At 45.6% G+C, this 19,418-nt stretch overlaps 1 protein-coding gene across 3 annotated transcripts in view; it reads right to left on the minus strand.

Annotated features, from left to right (window-relative positions):
• mtus1a (microtubule associated tumor suppressor 1a) overlaps positions 1–19,418 on the minus strand; it is a 36,753-nt gene that overhangs the window by 8,003 nt on the left and 9,332 nt on the right. For all 3 annotated transcript variants that reach the window (XM_055888514.1, XM_055888516.1, XM_055888515.1), the window contains exons 2-3: positions 16,993–17,246; positions 8,929–8,995 (exon numbers count right to left, since the gene is read on the minus strand). In XM_055888514.1, coding sequence (XP_055744489.1) covers positions 8,929–8,995; positions 16,993–17,246 — 321 coding nt within the window. The remainder of the gene's footprint in view (positions 1–8,928; positions 8,996–16,992; positions 17,247–19,418) is intronic.

Here is a 19,418-nt window from a genome sequence, read left to right on the forward strand (position 1 = left end):
ATGTTTATTGAAAGATTAAATAAATACAAATGTCAATAATGGTAAGGACATCTAGAAATTCTGTCAGTTCTAAGAAAAGGGAAATAAGAGTAGTGAAATTCACCCTGCATGCGCAAAGGCAAATGCATATATTTTTTTTCAAGACAGATTACCCAGTGCCCGCCTCTGGCTGACTACAGTGCCCGCCTCTGGCTGACTACAGTGCCCGCCTCTGGCTGACTACAGTGCCCGCCTCTGGCTGACTACAGTGCCCGCCTCTGGCTGACTACAGTGCCCGCCTCTGGCTGACTACAGTGCCCGCCTCTGGCTGACTACAGTGCCCGCCTCTGGCTGACTACAGTGCCCGCCTCTGGCTGACTACAGTGCCCGCCTCTGGCTGACTACAGTGCCCGCCTCTGGCTGACTACAGTGCCCGCCTCTGGCTGACTACAGTGCCCGCCTCTGGCTGACTACAGTGCCCGCCTCTGGCTGACTACAGTGCCCGCCTCTGGCTGACTACAGTGCCCGCCTCTGGCTGACTACAGTGCCCGCCTCTGGCTGACTACAGTGCCCGCCTCTGGCTGACTACAGTGCCCGCCTCTGGCTGACTACAGTGCCCGCCTCTGGCTGACTACAGTGCCCGCCTCTGGCTGACTACAGTGCCCGCCTCTGGCTGACTACAGTGCCCGCCTCTGGCTGACTACAGTGCCCGCCTCTGGCTGACTACAGTGCCCGCCTCTGGCTGACTACAGTGCCCGCCTCTGGCTGACTACAGTGCCCGCCTCTGGCTGACTACAGTGCCCGCCTCTGGCTGACTACAGTGCCCGCCTCTGGCTGACTACAGTGCCCGCCTCTGGCTGACTACAGTGCCCGCCTCTGGCTGACTACAGTGCCCGCCTCTGGCTGACTACAGTGCCCGCCTCTGGCTGACTACAGTGCCCGCCTCTGGCTGACTACAGTGCCCGCCTCTGGCTGACTACAGTGCCCGCCTCTGGCTGACTACAGTGCCCGCCTCTGGCTGACTACAGTGCCCGCCTCTGGCTGACTACAGTGCCCGCCTCTGGCTGACTACAGTGCCCGCCTCTGGCTGACTACAGTGCCCGCCTCTGGCTGACTACAGTGCCCGCCTCTGGCTGACTACAGTGCCCGCCTCTGGCTGACTACAGTGCCCGCCTCTGGCTGACTACAGTGCCCGCCTCTGGCTGACTACAGTGCCCGCCTCTGGCTGACTACAGTGCCCGCCTCTGGCTGACTACAGTGCCCGCCTCTGGCTGACTACAGTGCCCGCCTCTGGCTGACTACAGTGCCCGCCTCTGGCTGACTACAGTGCCCGCCTCTGGCTGACTACAGTGCCCGCCTCTGGCTGACTACAGTGCCCGCCTCTGGCTGACTACAGTGCCCGCCTCTGGCTGACTACAGTGCCCGCCTCTGGCTGACTACAGTGCCCGCCTCTGGCTGACTACAGTGCCCGCCTCTGGCTGACTACAGTGCCCGCCTCTGGCTGACTACAGTGCCCGCCTCTGGCTGACTACAGTGCCCGCCTCTGGCTGACTACAGTGCCCGCCTCTGGCTGACTACAGTGCCCGCCTCTGGCTGACTACAGAGCACACTGGCTTATTGGCAGTACAAAGACACACCCATGAGTTATCAAAAACACATTTTCACAATTGTCTGAAATCAGTGTCATGTCCTAGGAATTGTTTTTATATTGACTCACTTCTGTCCTACTTGCAACATATGTCTGCTACAGTAGAACAGTACACCAGCTTTACAGTTTGAACATGGACATGCTGCTGTTACTACTGTCTAACACAATGGACATGCTGTTGGGGGTATTGGAGGACTGGAGTTGGGAGACACTGATATAAACTAAGCAACAGACATGGCTCTGGTGGGCCCTTGCGTGCTGTGCCACATTCCTGGTACAGACAGAACAGATGCCAGTGCCAGTGTGATGCCCAGCAGTTGGCCTTGCCAGCCCGTGAGGTATTCCGTTGGCTGGCGATGACATAAGAGTGACAGCTGTGTACAACAGGGTAGTATCTACTGTCTCCATGTGTAGCAGGTGACATCCATATGGAGGTTGATTCCTGACACACAATCCTACCAGTATGAACAGAATAGCTCAATAGCTCTCGATTTACAAGTGGGCAGGGATGGATGGGTATTAAAGGCTACTTCCAGCTGTTGGTGCAATAGAAATCATTCTAATTCTATGGTTGGTGCCCTTCTGCAGGCACGTGTCAGAATACGAATCTTCTTATGTAATATGTTTAATGGTGGCAACCTTCCTAGATTTACAATAGCTCTATGGCAACCTTCATAAAACAAGACATGTTCACCACAGAAAGGTACCGTGCATCTTTAAACACAGATCAGTGATTAGATGGTATTCACACGTTAAAAGGATTGGGAAGTGATTGCCCCTCCGTTGACACTGCAACAGCTCAGAGAAAGTTTCAGGAGAAAGAGGAATTTGAGGCTCTTTATCATGTGTACCAGTCAGCCATGTCGTCCATCTAGAACTACTATGTCTCAGGCAAAAATGCCAAGCAGAAGGTTTCTACCAGATATGAGACAAACAGCTAAACTTAAATAAATGTAAAGAACCAGCTCAAGTCTACAGTACAGAAAGGACATGTCTAGGATAGGGGACCCTGACGAGTGAGGCTGTGGTTGTTACACAGATGGTATATCACCCTGTGAGTCAGGGAACTGGTGATTCTGCAACTATGGGCACCTTTGGCCCTTTTTTAAATCACACAAAATATGATTTTACTCGATTTTCACAAAACACCTTTAACATTCCATTTTAGTTTAAACAGAATGGGTTTTTGGAATATTTGGTTTATCCGTCTATAGGATTTGGTACTACCACGATAAGAAATAATTATTTAAATTCCTTAAACCATAAATACTGGCCTGCGCTGGCTGTGCTTGTATACCTGCATGGAGGCTACCATCAACAATGCAATTTGTTGTTGAAATTGTTATACATTTATAATTTTTCCAGTAGTTACAGTATATTGGGATATTCAAGTGTATATTGTATAAGTATAATATAGTGTAAGTATATTCAAGTGCTTTACACTTGAAGTACAGTTGAAGTCGGAAGTTTACATTCACCTTAGGAATTGTGAAACTGAGTTTAAATGTATTTGGCTGACATTTCATCCTAGGAAAAATTCCCTGTCTTAGGTCAGTTAGGATCACCACTTTATTTTAAGAATGTGAAATGTCAGAATCATAGTAGAGAGAACGATTTATTTCAGCATAATCCCAGTGGGTGAGAAGTTTACATACACTCAATTAGTATTTGGTAGCATTGCCTTTAAATTGTTTAACTTGGGTCAAACGTTCCGGGTAGCCTTCCACAAGCTTCCCACAATAAGTTGGGTGAATTTTGGCCCCTTCCTCCTGACAGAGCAGGTGTAACTGAGTCAGGTTCGTAGGCCTCCTTGCTCGCACACACCTTTTCAGTTCTGCCCACAAATTGTCTATAGGATTGAGGTCAGGGCTTTGTGATGGCCACTCCAATACCTTGACTTTGTTGTCCCTAAGCCATTTTGCCACAACTTTGGAAGTATGCTTGGGGTCATTGTCCATTTGGAAGACCCATTTGCGACCAAGCTTTAACTTCCTGGCTGATGTCTTCAGATGTTGCTTCAATATATCCACATCATTTTCCTACATCATAATGCCATCTATTTTGTGAAGTGCACCAGTCCCTCCTGTAACAAAGCACCCCCACAACATGATGTTTCCACCCCCGTGCTTCACTGTTGGGATGGTGTTCTTCAGCTTGCAAGCATCCCCCTTTTTCCTCCAAACATAACGATGGTCATTATGGCCAAACAGGTCTATTTTTGTTTCATCAGACCAGAGGACATTTCTCCAAAAAAGTATGAACTTTGTCCCTATGTGCAGTTGCAAGACCGTAGTCTGGCTTTTTTATGGAGGTTTTGGAGCAGTGGCTTTCTTGCTGAGAGGCCTTTCAGGTTATGTCGATATAGGACTCGTTTTACTGTGGATATAGATACTTTTGTACCCGTTTCCTCCAGCATCGTCACAAGGTCCTTTGCTGTTGTTCTGGGATTGATTTGCACTTTTCGCACCAAAGTACGTTAATCTCTAGGAGACAGAACGCGTCTCCTTCCTGACGGCTGCGTGGTCCCATGGTGTTTATACTTGCGTACTATTGTTTGTACAGATGACCCTGGGACCTTCAGGCATTTGGAAATTGGCCCGAAGGATGAACCAGACTTGTGGAGGTCTACAGTTTTTTTTCCTGAGGTCTTGGTTGATTTCTTTTGATTTTCCCATGATGTCAAGCAAAGAGGCCCTGTTTGAAGGTAGGCCTTGAAATACATCCACAGGTACACCTCCAATTGACTCAAATTATGTCAATTAGCCTATCAGAAACTTCTAAAGCCATGACATCATTTTCTGGAATTTTCCAAGCTGTTTAAAAGGCAGTCAACTTAGTGTATGTAAACTTCTGACCCACTGGAATTGTGATACAGTGAATTATAAGTGAAATAATCGGTCTGTAAATAATTGTTGAAAAAATGACTTGTGTCATGCACAAAGTAGATGTCCTAACCGACTTGCCAAAACTATAGTTTGTCAACAAGAAATTTGTGGAGTGGTTGAAAAACGAGTTTTAATGACTCCAACCTAAGTGTATGTAAACTTCCGACTTCAACTGTATGTGTACATTGTGGCGGTAACGGTAAATTGGACTAGTTAAAAATAAGTGGGTGGAAATGGATTATCATTGAATGCTATAAAGAAAGTAAAATATAATTTGATAAACAGTATTAAGCAGGGGTATTCCCATTGAAAAATAAGATACTTCTGGTAATAACCAGGAAATCGTCGTTACCGACATTTTGTCGTGGTTATAGCAATTGGCAACATTTTGGGATTAACTGCCAGGCCACAAGGTTTACTTGGTTAGTAGGATCAGACATCATTTGATTAATTCCAACCACAACATAATGAGATTTATTTATTTATTTTACCGTTATTTTACCAGGTAAGTTGACTGAGAACACGTTCTCATTTGCAGCAACGACCTGGGGAATAGTTACAGGGGAGAGGAGGGGGATGAATGCGCCAATTGTAAACTGGGGATTATTAGGTGACCATGATGGTTAGAGGGCCAGATTGGGAATTTAGCCAGGACACCGGGGTTAACACCCCTACTCTTACGATAAGTGCCATGGGATCTTTAATGACCTCAGAGAGTCAGGACACCCGTTTAACGTCCCATCCGAAAGACAGCACCCTACACAGGGCAGTGTCCCCAATCACTGCCCTGGGGCATTGGGATATTTTTTTTTTTTAGACCAGAGGAAAGAGTGCCTCCTACTGGCCCTCCAACACCACTTCCAGCAGCATCTGGTCTCCCATCCAGGGACTGACCAGCACCAACCCTGCTTAGCTTCAGAAGCAAGCCAGCAGTGGTATGCAGGGTGGTATGCTGCTGGCTTATAGATATATAATTTCAAATAGAGAACAATCTAGATGAATTGGCCCAGTTGGTAGAGCATGGCGCTTGCAAAGCCAATGTTCTTGGTTCGATTCCCGTGGGGGACTAGTTTGGAAAAAATTATGAAAATGAAAGCACTAATCTCACTAATCTAATTCGCTTTGGATTAGAGCGTATGCTAAATGCCTAAAATGTAAGACATTTTGTTTTTTGTTTTCATTGACGTTGCGGTAATGACGCAGAATAAACAATATTCATAGTGACATTTCTTGGAGGTGGAGATATGATATACTCTCCATGTCATATCCTTGTTCTCCACTTTTACTTCTCAGTTCTTTTGTGATTTGACGTGTAAAATCTTGGCTTAATACTATAATTAATAATTTTGATGGTAATGAAGCAACTATTTTGTGTAAAAAAAGTAACAAATGGCTTACGCACATAAAATATTTATATAGTATCCATTTACTTTGACTCCAACAGGTGCGTTAAATATTTTCAAATTATAAAAATGTCTAAGTGTAATATATAGCATCATATCAAAAGTGTGGGAGTGAGAAGAAATAGAACCGCAGACCAACATGGACAAAGCCCAAACAAACACATCAGGTTGAGCCCTGCACTCCACAGGCATGAAGTATAACAGGGGATATGGTCATTGGAGCCAGGCTAAATTCATCACACTAAAACACACTGTAAAGGCCCATCTGGGGATTGGGGCTGACGCCATATCTAAAAGTTACTGGTCTTGGATTCTTGTCAGGGTGATGGCTTTGAATGTGCCCCAATTCCAGATACTAAGTGGTGAGGCAGAACAAAAAACTATGACATGCTTGTAATTTATATTGGTGTAGAGTGTTAATATGAAAGGATAGTATGTCATGTCATGAAACTGGAGGTGGCCCAAACAGACAATGCAGTACACTATAATTAGCCAGCTGCAGTGAGTGGAGTGGTGACATCATTGGGGGAGCAAGCCCATACTGGCTATGCAGAATACTGTCTGAGGGATGGGGTAAAGTATACCCTATTCCCAGGGCCTATACAGGGCTCTAGTCAAAAGTAGTGCACTATATAGGAAATAGGGTGCCATTTGGGATGGAAACACTGACGGCAAGTGTAAATGCCTTGTGGTCTTTGCCTCCCTCCCCTCCCCTGTACAGTACTACCATGTACCAACAACCCCAGTGGGTCTGTCTGTAGAACTCTCCGAACAGAACCAGTGGGTCTGTCTGTAGAACTGTCTGGGGGTCTTATCTATTTGAAGCTGATACACTGGGCTTAATGGGAAGGGGAGTCATGTGCTGGTCCCAAGGCTGAGGTACGTTGTCTGACCACCAACATGGAGGGAGGGGTGGAGCCACACTATCCCCCAGTCAGACCATTGCAGCCCCACGGGAACAGAACAGATAGAGACTTAATACAGGGCTGCAAACTGTTGAGGACACAAAAAGGTCAGAAAAAAAAAGTTCACATGGAAACAAATGTTTTTTTGTTGCTGTGAAGCGCAATAAAATATTTTCAGAGAACAACAAGTACGTTATACACATTTGATTAATCTCAATAATCCTAACTTTCCAAGCCACAATAGACAAATAGTGCCCATGGGTATGGGGAGTTTGGCTCGTTGGTCTGCCTACAAGGTTTAGCATGACGTCATGATCACCTCAGTCTCCCCAGACAGGAACACACAGAGCACTGGAACATCGGACCAATTCAGCTCTCAGTTTAGTTGTTCCAGGTTTTGGATTTCCCTACAGTTTTTTTTTCCTTCAGGTTTTGACTCTAAAAAATCTCATGTTCCTTTATAGAAAATCTAATTTAGTTGTTTTTCTAAGTCCACAACAATACTTATCAGGAGGTCTTTTAAGGTCTGGGGAACCCCCCCAATCAACATTTCATTGGGAAGTTTTTTTAAATGACCGTTTCTGCATACTAACTGGCTACATAACACATAGGCACACAGAAACAGGCATTACAGACGTTACTTCTTCAGAAAGTTGCAGGAAATACCAATCACTGATGCATTATTGTCATGAATTCGTAGAAACCAATTTAACTACTTTTCTAATAAGTTACTTTCTGTGCTCAGTCCAGAGGCTCAGCCAATGATTTCGATACGAGACCTCCTTCAGGATTCATGTGGATGGTATATTTTGAGATCAAAACAGTGTATCGGCAACCAGCACGTAACCCACAGCATGGCCAGGAGGGGTGTTTCCAAGGCCACTGCAGTGTGTTTGTGGGTTGTGGGGTGCGTCCTCGTCTCCACAGCTCTCTTACGGCCTCAGATGGTTTAGCATTCCAGCACAGGCTGCTAACGGCCTCTATGGGGGCCGGCTGCTAACGGCCTCTATGGGGGCCGGCTGCTAACGGCCTCTATGGGGGCCGGCTGCTAACGGCCTCTATGGGGGCCGGCTGCTAACGGCCTCTATGGGGGCCGGCTGCTAATGGCCTCTATGGGGGCCAGACACCAACCTAAAGAACCCTCAAGGGAACATGCTGCATCAGAGACACTCAGAACAGAGGCCGGGGCTAACAAAGCAGACACACACTTCTACACTGCGTCGGTTCTGGGCGTCCCATCCCCTCCTCGGTGGAGGACGGAACAAATTAACCAGGGAAGGAGGGAGAGAATCTAATTACAGGGCAGATAAGAGGCAAGGGGAATACATGCAATCGAAGAACTGTCTGATGACACTGCCACTGTTCGGGCTTGTGACAGACTGCTTATAAGCTGCTTATAACACTAAGTCATGGCAGCAATGTATTGTTTTCCAAAAGATAGTCACAAAGATGGTTTCTGAGCTTCCTCCCCACATGCTGAAAGCACAACATCACTGTCAAGGCAAAGCCCACGAGTTGTTCTTGGGTCTGAGCCTAGTGCTAAGGGTTGGGTCTGAGCCTAGTGCTAAGGGTTGGGTCTGAGCCTAGTGCTAAGGGTTGGGTCTGAGCCTAGTGCTAAGGGTTGGGTCTGAGCCTAGTGCTAAGGGTTGGGTCTGAGCCTAGTGCTAAGGGTTGGGTCTGAGCCTAGTGCTAAGGGTTGGGTCTGAGCCTAGTGCTAAGGGTTGGGTCTGAGCCTAGTGCTAAGGGTTGGGTCTGAGCCTAGTGCTAAGGGTTGGGTCTGAGCCTAGTGCTAAGGGTTGGGTCTGAGCCTAGTGCTAAGGGTTGGGTCTGAGCCTAGTGCTAAGGGTTGGGTCTGAGCCTAGTGCTAAGTGCTCTGACAAATAATAGCTTCACAAACAAAACAAAGTAGCATTGAGCCCTATCTGTGTAGTGTTAGCCGTAGTGATGTATTGAAGTGCCCCCTAGACACTGATCTTGGGTCAGCTTATAATTTGTCCCACTAATGGTTAAGGTTAGGATTGAGGGAGGAGAAGCTGATTCTAGATCTGTACCTAGGGGAACGTTAACCACGAAGCGGTTAGGGTTGTCTCTGTGGTGACCTTACTTACCGAGCTCTCCCTTCAAGGTCATCAGTTCCTGGGACAGGTCCCTGCGCTGCTTAATGACCTCATCATGCTGGGAAACAAACACACTGTTAGTGGTCATTTAAACTCAGTTTGGGGCTTTGGTTCGCTGGAACACTGCAACAAGCTTGAGCCCCCTCCCACAAACAGTTCAGTAAGAACAACCTAAAAAATGTCATTCGTATAACAGATTTCAATTCAATATCCTTTCGAATACTATACGGTCATTTTAGATGCACACAAAGGCATATTGTAGATTCATGACAAGCACTTCTGGGATAAATCCAATGACAGTAACAGGTTCATTAGTGTATGTGACCTCCCCATCTCAACTTCATTTCATTAACAGGATATTGAGCCAAATAGCACAGTTATATTGCTCCTCAGCTAACAAATGCTATTCCACAGCATACAAATGCAACACATGGAGAAAACATGACGGGCAAAGCCCCCTCCCCCCCAACCCCTATGCAACTGAGCTGAGACAGAAACCTTAACAGCCATTCTCTCTACCTCCAGCTACTTGACTTTCTCTATTCCTTGCCTTCTCCTCTTTCTACTTCCCCTTCTCACTCTTTCTCTCTCCCCATCTTTACAGAGGCAGCCCTAGCTGCAGTGCTCCTCCCAAACTGACGCAGAGGGAATCCCCACTAACCGGTCTCATACTCCTCAAAAAATCCACCGGACACAGCACCAACTGAGGACCACAGGCCCTGTTACTGTCCTAGAACAATCTCCCCCTCAGAGAAGGAGGATAACAGAACACAGAGAAAATAGACAGAGGCTAATGAGTCATCAGTCACAGAACAGACAAGTCAAATAAAAAATCCTATCCTCTAATGAAGGGTCAGTGAGACAGAGTTAGCAGTCTTTCCTGTCCCCTGCTCCCCGTCCCCATTACAGACAGTAGAACAATAGATAATAGTCCTTTACCCGGTCTCCAGAGCAGGGAGGGCTAAGGCACGCTCTGCTCCCCGAGCAGCCCATGGTCCAGCCTCGGAGTCTCCCCCAGGCTACAGAGGCCCAGCACACCAAGACACAAATGACAGCAGCACAGGTGGACACCACCTCCACACACACTCCTCTCTAGGACTGCTCCAACTACATCTGACTGAGGCACGACTGAAAACGGCACTCCCATTGGCCCTGCTATCTGAGTGCTGAGAACTTTACCATATTCTCCCTAAGAGAGCGACAGACTGCAGAGGAGTGGGACAGCCTCCTCACAGCTGAGCGGAGGTCACTTTAAGGTGGTGGTAGTAGCAGGCAGCAGTGGTAAAAGGCAGAGCGGAGCAAATAAGATAGGGTGGGTCCAAAATGGCACTCATTTCCCTTTATAGTGCACCGTATGGGCCCTGGTGAAAAGTAATGCACTACATAGGAAATAGGGTGCCATTTGGGACACACCCATACATAAAGGCCTCCTGACATTAGGCTGACGGAGAGGCATTTACACCTCACTGAGTAGCAGGAAAGGGCCTGGCTGTGCAGTGACCTTCCCAAGGGACGACACCGGGAGAAGAGTTCATTACTACCACAGCCTCTCCCCCCCTTCCTCCACCATACATTAAATAATTGTTTTTATATCATATTTCTATGCCATTTTTATCCTATACCTCTTTAACATACAGTATATTCAGTGCCAGCTAGATATATGAGCATTGGGACAGAGGGCTGGTAATGAATAAACTAGTATAATCATCATTAGGACAGAGGGCTGGTAATGAATAAACTAGTATCATCATTGGGACAGCTTGACAGAGGGCTGGTAATGAATAAACTAGTATCATCATTGGGACAGCTTGACAGAGGGCTGGTAATGAATAAACTAGTATCATCATTGGGACAGCTTGACAGAGGGCTGGTAATGAATAAACTAGTATCATCATTGGGACAGCATGACATAGGGCTGGTAATGAATAAACTAGTATCATCATTGGGACAGCATGACAGAGGGCTGGTAATGAATAAACTAGTATCATCATTGGGACAGCATGACAGAGGGCTGGTAATGAATAAACTAGTATCATCATTGGGACAGCTTGACAGAGGGCTGGGTAATGAATAAACTAGTATCATCATTGGGACAGCATGACAGAGGGCTGGTAATGAATAAACTAGTATCATCATTGGGACAGTATGACAGAGGGATGGTAATGAATAAACTAGTATCATCATTGGGACAGTATGACAGAAAGCTGATAAAGGCAAATGTATTAATTATCTCCTATTTTCTCAAGGATAAAGACAAATCCTTATCGGTCTGTCTGCGGTGGGCCCCACATGTAATCTTACTGAGGGTCTGATTTGTCAAATGCCTTTTCAGTTTAATTGAACAAATACACTGAGTGTACAAAACATTACGAGCATCTGCTCTTTCCATGACAGACTGACAAGGTGAAAGCTATGATCCCTTATTGATGTCACCTGTTAAATCCACTTCAGAACAGTGTAGATGAGGGGGAGGAGACAGGTTAAAGAAGGATTTTTAAGCCTCAAGACAATTGAGACATGGATTGTGTATGTGTGTCATTCAAAGGGTGAATGGGCAAGACTTGAGTACATTTGAACACGATATTAATTAAGTGGCAAAAGATTTAAGTGCCTTTGAACGGGGTATTGTAGGTGCCAGGTGCACCGGTTTGAGTGTGTCAAGAACTGCAACGCTGCTGGGTTTTTCATGCTCAACAGTTTCTTGTGTGTATCCACCACTCAAAGGACTTCAAGCCAACTTGACACAATTGTGGGAAGCATTGGAGTCAACATGGGCCAGCATCCCTGTGGAATGCTTTCGATACCTTGTAGTCTATGCCCTGATGAATTTAGGCTGTTCAGAGGGAAAAAATGGGGTGCGACTCAATATTAGGAAGGTGTTCCTACTGTTTTGTACACTCAGTGTATGTGAGCACTTCACCATTTCATTTGGAGGACACTGTAACGGTATTGATCAGGGCCGTCACAACACGCTACCCTCGTCTCTGAATGTCTACATTTCCCAGACCTCCACCATAATGATCATACAATGACCCTCCGCGAGATGTTTAGATCAATAAAACCTCCAGTAATCAATCCACATTCAGATCTAATGGTCTGGAAATGTTATGTGAAAAAGTTCTTTTGCTACAGGATAATTTTCCTGCTGTAGCAAACTGGCTCAAATTAAGACCTTACATCTGTAGCTACAAAGGAAGAGGAAGGAAGGGCAGACAGACAAATGATCATAGAAAGGTCTGGAAAGTGGGGGACAAATAATAATGGGGGGTTATTATCTAACATCCTTATTTAAATAGTAATATTCTTTACACAGTAATTAACATTCACTTTTGAATCACACCACGGTCTCTTCTTCTACAGATACTACGGTAATCCATGTCCAGTGCTGGCAGGAATCAGCTAAACAGGTGATAAGAAACAGAACTCAACAACACACCACCTTTTCCAGTGTTTGGTTGTGGCTCGTAACCATATCAAGTCAACAGCTGGGACATTCTCACACAGACATTGCAAGGCCCAACCTATTCCTAGCCTATTGACTGGCTAACAGATTCTAATACTGTACACAGTGTTCAGAAACAAACTGATTCCCAACAGAACAAGTGCCACCCATAGCCTATTCATACACTCCCAATAGATCAAAGTGACATTGGACCATTGAGTCCTTGTAATGATAATTAAATAAGGCAATGTGACATACTGATAACACCCACATACTGAACCTGTTGAAACCTGACAATAGATCTCTAATGAGGATACCATTGACTTCCGATGAGAGTGCAGGAGCAAGTGATTGTCACTGTGTCAGAGAGGGGGACAGAGGGTGTTGAGACAGCTGCTGTACCACCATCACAGACAACAGGAACTCTGCTGTTTAACTGTCAGTTCAGATAATCACTTTCACAGCCCGTCCACCTTCCACCCAAACAGAACGATCCGAGTCCAACTTTAGAGACTGACGATACCACGGAGACGGAATGTAGTGTGTGTGTTTGGAAAGTAACTCTTGAAATCGTCGACGTCTTTGGAACAAGGAGCTTGTCTAACTGACAGGGCTTAAGCGGTACAATAAGCATTTTACCTCGATGTATTTCATCAGTGTTTTGACAGCAGTCTGGCGATAAAGCCCTTCTGTCAACTCTCCCAGTCTCTGTCCCTTTCCTAAATCACTCTACACATGCATTCTAAAGGTTCAACAAATGGACTGTAGCCATGTTCTGACATGTACTGCCAGGGTTCTTGAGATGGTCCCTCAAACAGTTAAGAGAGGGGGGGGGGGGGGGAGTCAGCTAAAAATAATTTCACAAGAATGGTGCAAGTTTACCCAGAGTCCACATTTCTCCATCCACAAATGTTGAAACTCTCCGTCTCTGAATTCTAAGTGACCACAGCAACAGAACTCTGTTCCCCAAAGGATAACATCTGTCCACACACCTCCAGTACTGGCTACTGCTGCCTAGAAAAACTACTTTGGACAATTGCAGGCATGTTGGCTACATTTATCCCAAGTCCAACGGGTGGATTAATTTTTGCCAATCAAGAGAAACAGGGTCTCTAAAATGGACACTGACAGCACACCCCTGGTTGATTCACCACACACCACTAATGTCCTATAGAAAGCTGAACATGAATACACGCATCCACAACCCACTTTACACTAATGCTTATGGCATATGAGCACCCACATCGCCCAGACGCATCCACAACCCACTTTACACTAATGCTTATGGCATATGAGCACCCACATCGCCCAGACGCATCCACAACCCACTTTACACTAATGCTTATGGCATATGAGCACCCACATGGCCCAGACGCATCCACAACCCACTTTACACTAATGCTTATGGCATATGAGCACCCACATCGCCCAGACGCATCCACAACCCACTTTACACTAATGCTTATGGCATATGAGCACCCACATCGCCCAGACGCATCCACAACCCACTTTACACTAATGCTTATGGCATATGAGCACCCACATGGCCCAGACGCATCCACAACCCACTTTACACTAATGCTTATGGCATATGAGCACCCACATGGCCCAGACGCATCCACAGTGTCTGGTTTGTATCAGGAGCTGAGCTCAGGGCCCGACTGGCAGTGATGGCAGATAAGGGGCCCAGGGGCCTCCGGGAGAAAGGCCTAACAGACATGGTGTGAGTCCCGAATGGAACACCCTATTTCCTTCATAGTGCACTACATTTTACCAGGGACCATAGGGAAGAGCACTATGCAGGCGGGAATAGGGTGCCATTTGAGACACAGCCATGACGTCTACCTCACTGTATCCAGAGACAGGTCCATTTAACTGATATTCCCTTCTCTGTAAAGAAAGACACAGCGAGCATAAGAACTAATAAACTGCTAATGAATAACAACTCATTTGGAAATTATGATTAGAAATAATCTGTGCCAGGATCAGTCTCAGTGCAGTTCCTCATTCACTGTCCATGAGATGGGAGTCAGCACTATGTTGTTATTGATGAAGAGGGGAGAGCGGAAGTCTCTCAATCTCAGCAGGCTGATAATTACTGTCACCATCACTGAGAAACACAGCAGTCACCCAGTGTTTAAGACCTTAACCAGGCAGCAGGGATAATGAAGGGGGAAGAAAAGCACATGCATTTGGAGGTAAAGGGGCTTGGCAAGTCAGCTATTTCCTCAAAAGGACCTGTGGTAGCCTCTCAAATGGCACCCTATTTCCTTTATAGTGCACTACCCTATAGTAGTAGTGGACTATAGAGGGAAAAGAGTGCATTTAAGGACACAGCCCTGTAACTCTAGTGAACTACTGCCTTTATCCAATACCGTAGACTACGGTCCTAGTCTATCTAACATAGAAATGTATAAGTGAAAGGTCAAATAATATGGTACGATAAAGGATAGTGTAAAGATGAAAGCCTTGAACGGTCACATGACAGTGCTGAGAGCAAATGGTCAGTCCTCTCCTGAGGAAGCATGTCACTTTATACACTGTTGTTGTTGAGTGTATGTGTGCGCGCATGATAAGATAAATGTATAGAGGACTTTAAATTCGTTTTCGTTTTTCAATATTTGAAAAACTTCAACGCACTAGTACAAACATTTTCTGAACCATATCAGCAAGACCAATTCTAAAGTTAGTTTGCACTAATCTGGCCAATGTTAAGTGAAATACACTACATGACCAAAAGTATGTGGAAACCTTCTCGTCAAACATCTCATTCCAAAATCATTGGCATTAATATGGAGTTGGTCCCCCCCCTTTGCTGCTATAACAGCCTCCACTCTTCTGGGAATGCGTTCCATTTGATGTTGGAACATTGCTGCAGGGACTTGCTTCCATTCAGTCACAAGAGCATTAGTGAGGTTGGGCACTGATGTTGGGTGTTAGTCCTGGCTCGCAGTCGGCGTTCCAATTCATCCCAAAGGTGTTCAATGGGGTTGAGGTCAGGGCTCTGTGCAGGCCAGTCAATTCTTCCACACCGATCTAGACAAACCATTTCTGTATGGACCTCAATTTGTGCACGGGGGCATTGTCATGCTGAAACAGGAAAGGGCCTTCCCCAAACTGTTGCCACAAAGTTGGAAGTGCAGAATCATCTAGGATGTCATTGTATGCTGTAGCGTTAAGATTTCCCTTCACTGGAACCAAGGGACCTAACCCGAACCATGAAAAACAGCCCCAGACCATTATCCTCCTCCACCAAACGTTACAGTTGGCACTATGCATTTGGACAGGTAGCGTTCTCCTGGCAACCGCAAAACCCAGATTCGTCCATCGGACGGCCAGTTGGTGAAGTGTGATTTATCACTCCAGAGAATGCGTTTCCACTGCTCAAGAGTCCAATGGCGGCGAGCTTTACACCACTCCAGCCGACGCTTGGCATTGTGCATGGTGATCTTAGGCTTGTGTGAGCCTGCTCGGCCATTGTAAACCTATTTTATGAAGCTCTCGACGAACAGTTCTTGTGCTGACGTTGCTTCCAGAAACAGTTTGAAACTCGGTAGTGAGTGTTGCAACCGAGGAGACGTTTTTTACGGGCTATGCCTTTCAGCACTCGGCAGTCCTGTTTTGTGAGCTTGTGTGGCCTACCACGTCACAGCTGAGCCATTGCTCCTAGTTGACCGGGGTAGCTCTAGCAGGGCAGAAATTTGACAAACTGACTTGTTGGAAATGTGGTATCCTATGACAGTGCCACGTTAAATGTCACTGAGCTCTTCAGTAAGGCCATTCTACTGCCAATGTTTTTCTATGGAGATTGCATGGCTGTGTGCTCGATTTTATCCACATGTCAGCAACAGGTGTGGCTTAAATAGCCAAATCTACTAATTTGAAGGGGTGTCCACATACTTTTGCATATATAGTGTAGCTATGTATCCCAGCAGGGTCTGATAGTGGCTGTCTTTACACTGTGTTTATGGAGACGGACTGGAAATCTAATGAAAACATGCCAATGACATCACCCTACTGTAACGGTAGAAGAAACATACAGCATACTATGTATTAGTATTGACCTGAAAATACTATATTTGGCCAAGAGTTCTACAAATATTTGTTACACTGTACTCAATTGTATAGCCTAAGCATGTGTTCATATGAGATTCTGTATGAAAAGTGCTATTTAAAATCTATTATTATAATAATAATTAAGCCTCTAGTATGACCATAACTTGTGCTGCGGCAACCAACATGGAGGGTGGTGGCTGGGGTGGTCTGGGTAGTATTGTGAGCCAGGGAGAGGAGAGTTAGGATAAGGATAAGCTCATCTGTAGTGCACTGTGGGAAGATGTCATTTCTCTAGTTACAATCATAACACTCAACCATGAGAACGAAAAAAAAAAAAAAACTCGCTCACACCCAGTTCATACCGATCAAGAGTTGTGACCAAGCAGCGTGAGCAACATGATTAAGAACCACAATGTAATCTAATGTCCTAAATTACACTAGAGTCTCAATGTCTTCAATTCTATTAGTATAAAAAGCAACAATAACACCCTTACCAGAATTCAGTATATGGTTAAGACATCCATTGAAACATTAAAGAGAAAAGGTATGCTTCCTACCTCTGCCAGGGTCTGCTGCAGCACCACCACAATGGCCTCAAATTTGCAGTTACTTGCAACCAGGAGTCCCTGGAGCTGCTGGAGGCTCTGGTTCTTCCTCTCACACGGTGCCCGGTAGCTCTCCATGCCCCCCGCCCTGCCCTCCGCCAGCACCAGGTCTGGATGCCCATCCCTCTGGGGCGGCAGTGGCGCTGGTGACTGCTGTTGAGGCTGTGGCTGGCTCCGTGGTGTCGCCCTCTGTCTGTTCTTGTCCACTACAAGAGAACATCCACCGTTCAGCGTTGTTACAACATTCAGCATCATCATACCCCCCTCTATGATCCCTGTGGCTGGGTAGAAGACTAGCTACAGTAGCACCGCATAAACTCCAGCCTGAGACTACTACCAGTCTAGCTCCAGCCTCCAGAGAAAGACAGACCGACTACTGTCCAGTAACACTAGCCCAGCTCATACAGGATGGCTGTCTGTCCAGTAAAGAAGGAGTAGAGGACAGTGGCTCTGTCCTGTCCAGGGAGGCCTTAGCAGCAGAAAGATGATTCACAGAGCCATTATTTCCCAGAGAAAAAGAGAGATGCTCCACTACTCCAGCACCACCACACAGTAAAACGGATCCCCCGAATGAGATTACATCTCCATCTCCTGATTCAATCTTCCTCCTGCTCTGCTCTCTGGACGGACGCAGTAGTCACCGGAGCCCGCTTATTTTAGCAGGGCCGTGCCAGTGGTTTTGATTTACATGAGCTTTATAAATATAACACCCCTCTGCACAATAACCGCATGGATCCAACTAATGAACAGAAGGATGTTAGCCCTGCCATAGCTTATTAGAAGTTAATGGAGACTGACTAAAGATACAGGCTTGTTACTAAAAGTGTTGCCATGAGGTAAAAAATATTGCGGATGAGTTAGTTACAGTGTGTTTGAGAACTTATCATCGATATTGCACACCTGCGGCTGGCTGGCTAGCTGCAAGGCACTAGGTGCTGCATGCCTCGTTCTGTTGGGGGAAAGTATGTAATGGGACAGTGAGGACAGGCTTAGACATAACAGGAATACCAGCTTTAATGAGGGAAAGATTGTACCAATGCTGTCTGGGGACACTTCGTCACATAACCCTGGGATTAGATTGAGGATGACAACCGTCCTCCCTAATTAAAACACAAGAACAAACAAATGTGATGGTGTGTTCTGTTTTTGAATGGGACTGGTGAGTATATGGAGTACTGTAGAGTTCTATCGATGACGAACTCCACTCAGAGAAATGTACCGTCTACATCCTACATACACTTATGCGTGATGCTTTAAACATGAATATCTATTTACAGACATACTATATTTACCCATTAGCCCATAGATGAACATACAGGGGGAAAATACTCTGGTTAAATTTAGAGTGCCAAGAATGGCAGCATCCAACCACATCACAACAGTGAGTGTTTCATTTCAAAAGGACCCTGACGGTCAGGTTAGTCAGATCTACAGTAGTATGTATTAATGACCTTCTTCAGGAAAGGATGTTAAGGATACGGCTTTCAACCCCCATCTTAACATCCATGTATTTACATTGTCATTTAGCACTCTCTTACCCAGAGCGACTTACAGTAGTGAGTGCGTACATTTTTCATACTGGTCCCCCGTGGGAATCATACCCACAAACCTGGCGTTGCAAGGACCATGCTCTAGCAATGGAGCCACACGGGACCCCATATGAACAAACATCACAAACACTACCGGTCAAAAGGTTTAGAACACCTAGATTCAAGAGTTTTTATTTGTTTTTACTATATTCTACATTGTAGAATAATAGTGAAGGCATCAACACTATGAAATAACATATGGAATCATGTAGGAACCGAAAGAAAAGTGTTAAATCAAAATATATTTCATATTTGATTCTTCAAATACCCACCCTTTGCGTTGATGACTGCGTTGCACACACTTAGCATTCTCTCAACCAGCTTCAAGATGTAGTCACCTGGAATGCATTTCAATTAACAGGTGTGCCTTCTTAAAAAGCTAATTTGTGGAATTTCTTTAATTCTTAATGCGTTTGAGCCAATCAGTTTGTTGTGACAAGGTAGGGGTGGTATATAGAAGATAGGTCTGTTTGGTAAAAGAGCAAGTCCATATTATGGCAAGAACAGCTCAAATAAGCAAAGGGAAACGACAGTCCATCATTACTTTAAGACATGAAGGTCAGTCAATACGTAAAATGAAGTAGTTTGAGAGTTTCTTCAAACGCAGTCGCAAAAACCATCAAGCGCTATGATGAAACTGGCTCTCATGAGGACCGCCACAGGAATGTAAGACCCAGAGTTACCTCTGCTGTAGAGGATAGGTTCATTAGAGTTACCAACCTCAGAAATTGCAGCCCAAATGTTTTTTTCAGAGTTCAAGTAACAGACACATCTCAACATCAACTGTTC

This window comes from Salvelinus fontinalis, chromosome 29 (assembly GCF_029448725.1).
Source record: "Salvelinus fontinalis isolate EN_2023a chromosome 29, ASM2944872v1, whole genome shotgun sequence".
Classification (NCBI taxonomy): Eukaryota; Metazoa; Chordata; class Actinopteri; order Salmoniformes; family Salmonidae; genus Salvelinus; species Salvelinus fontinalis.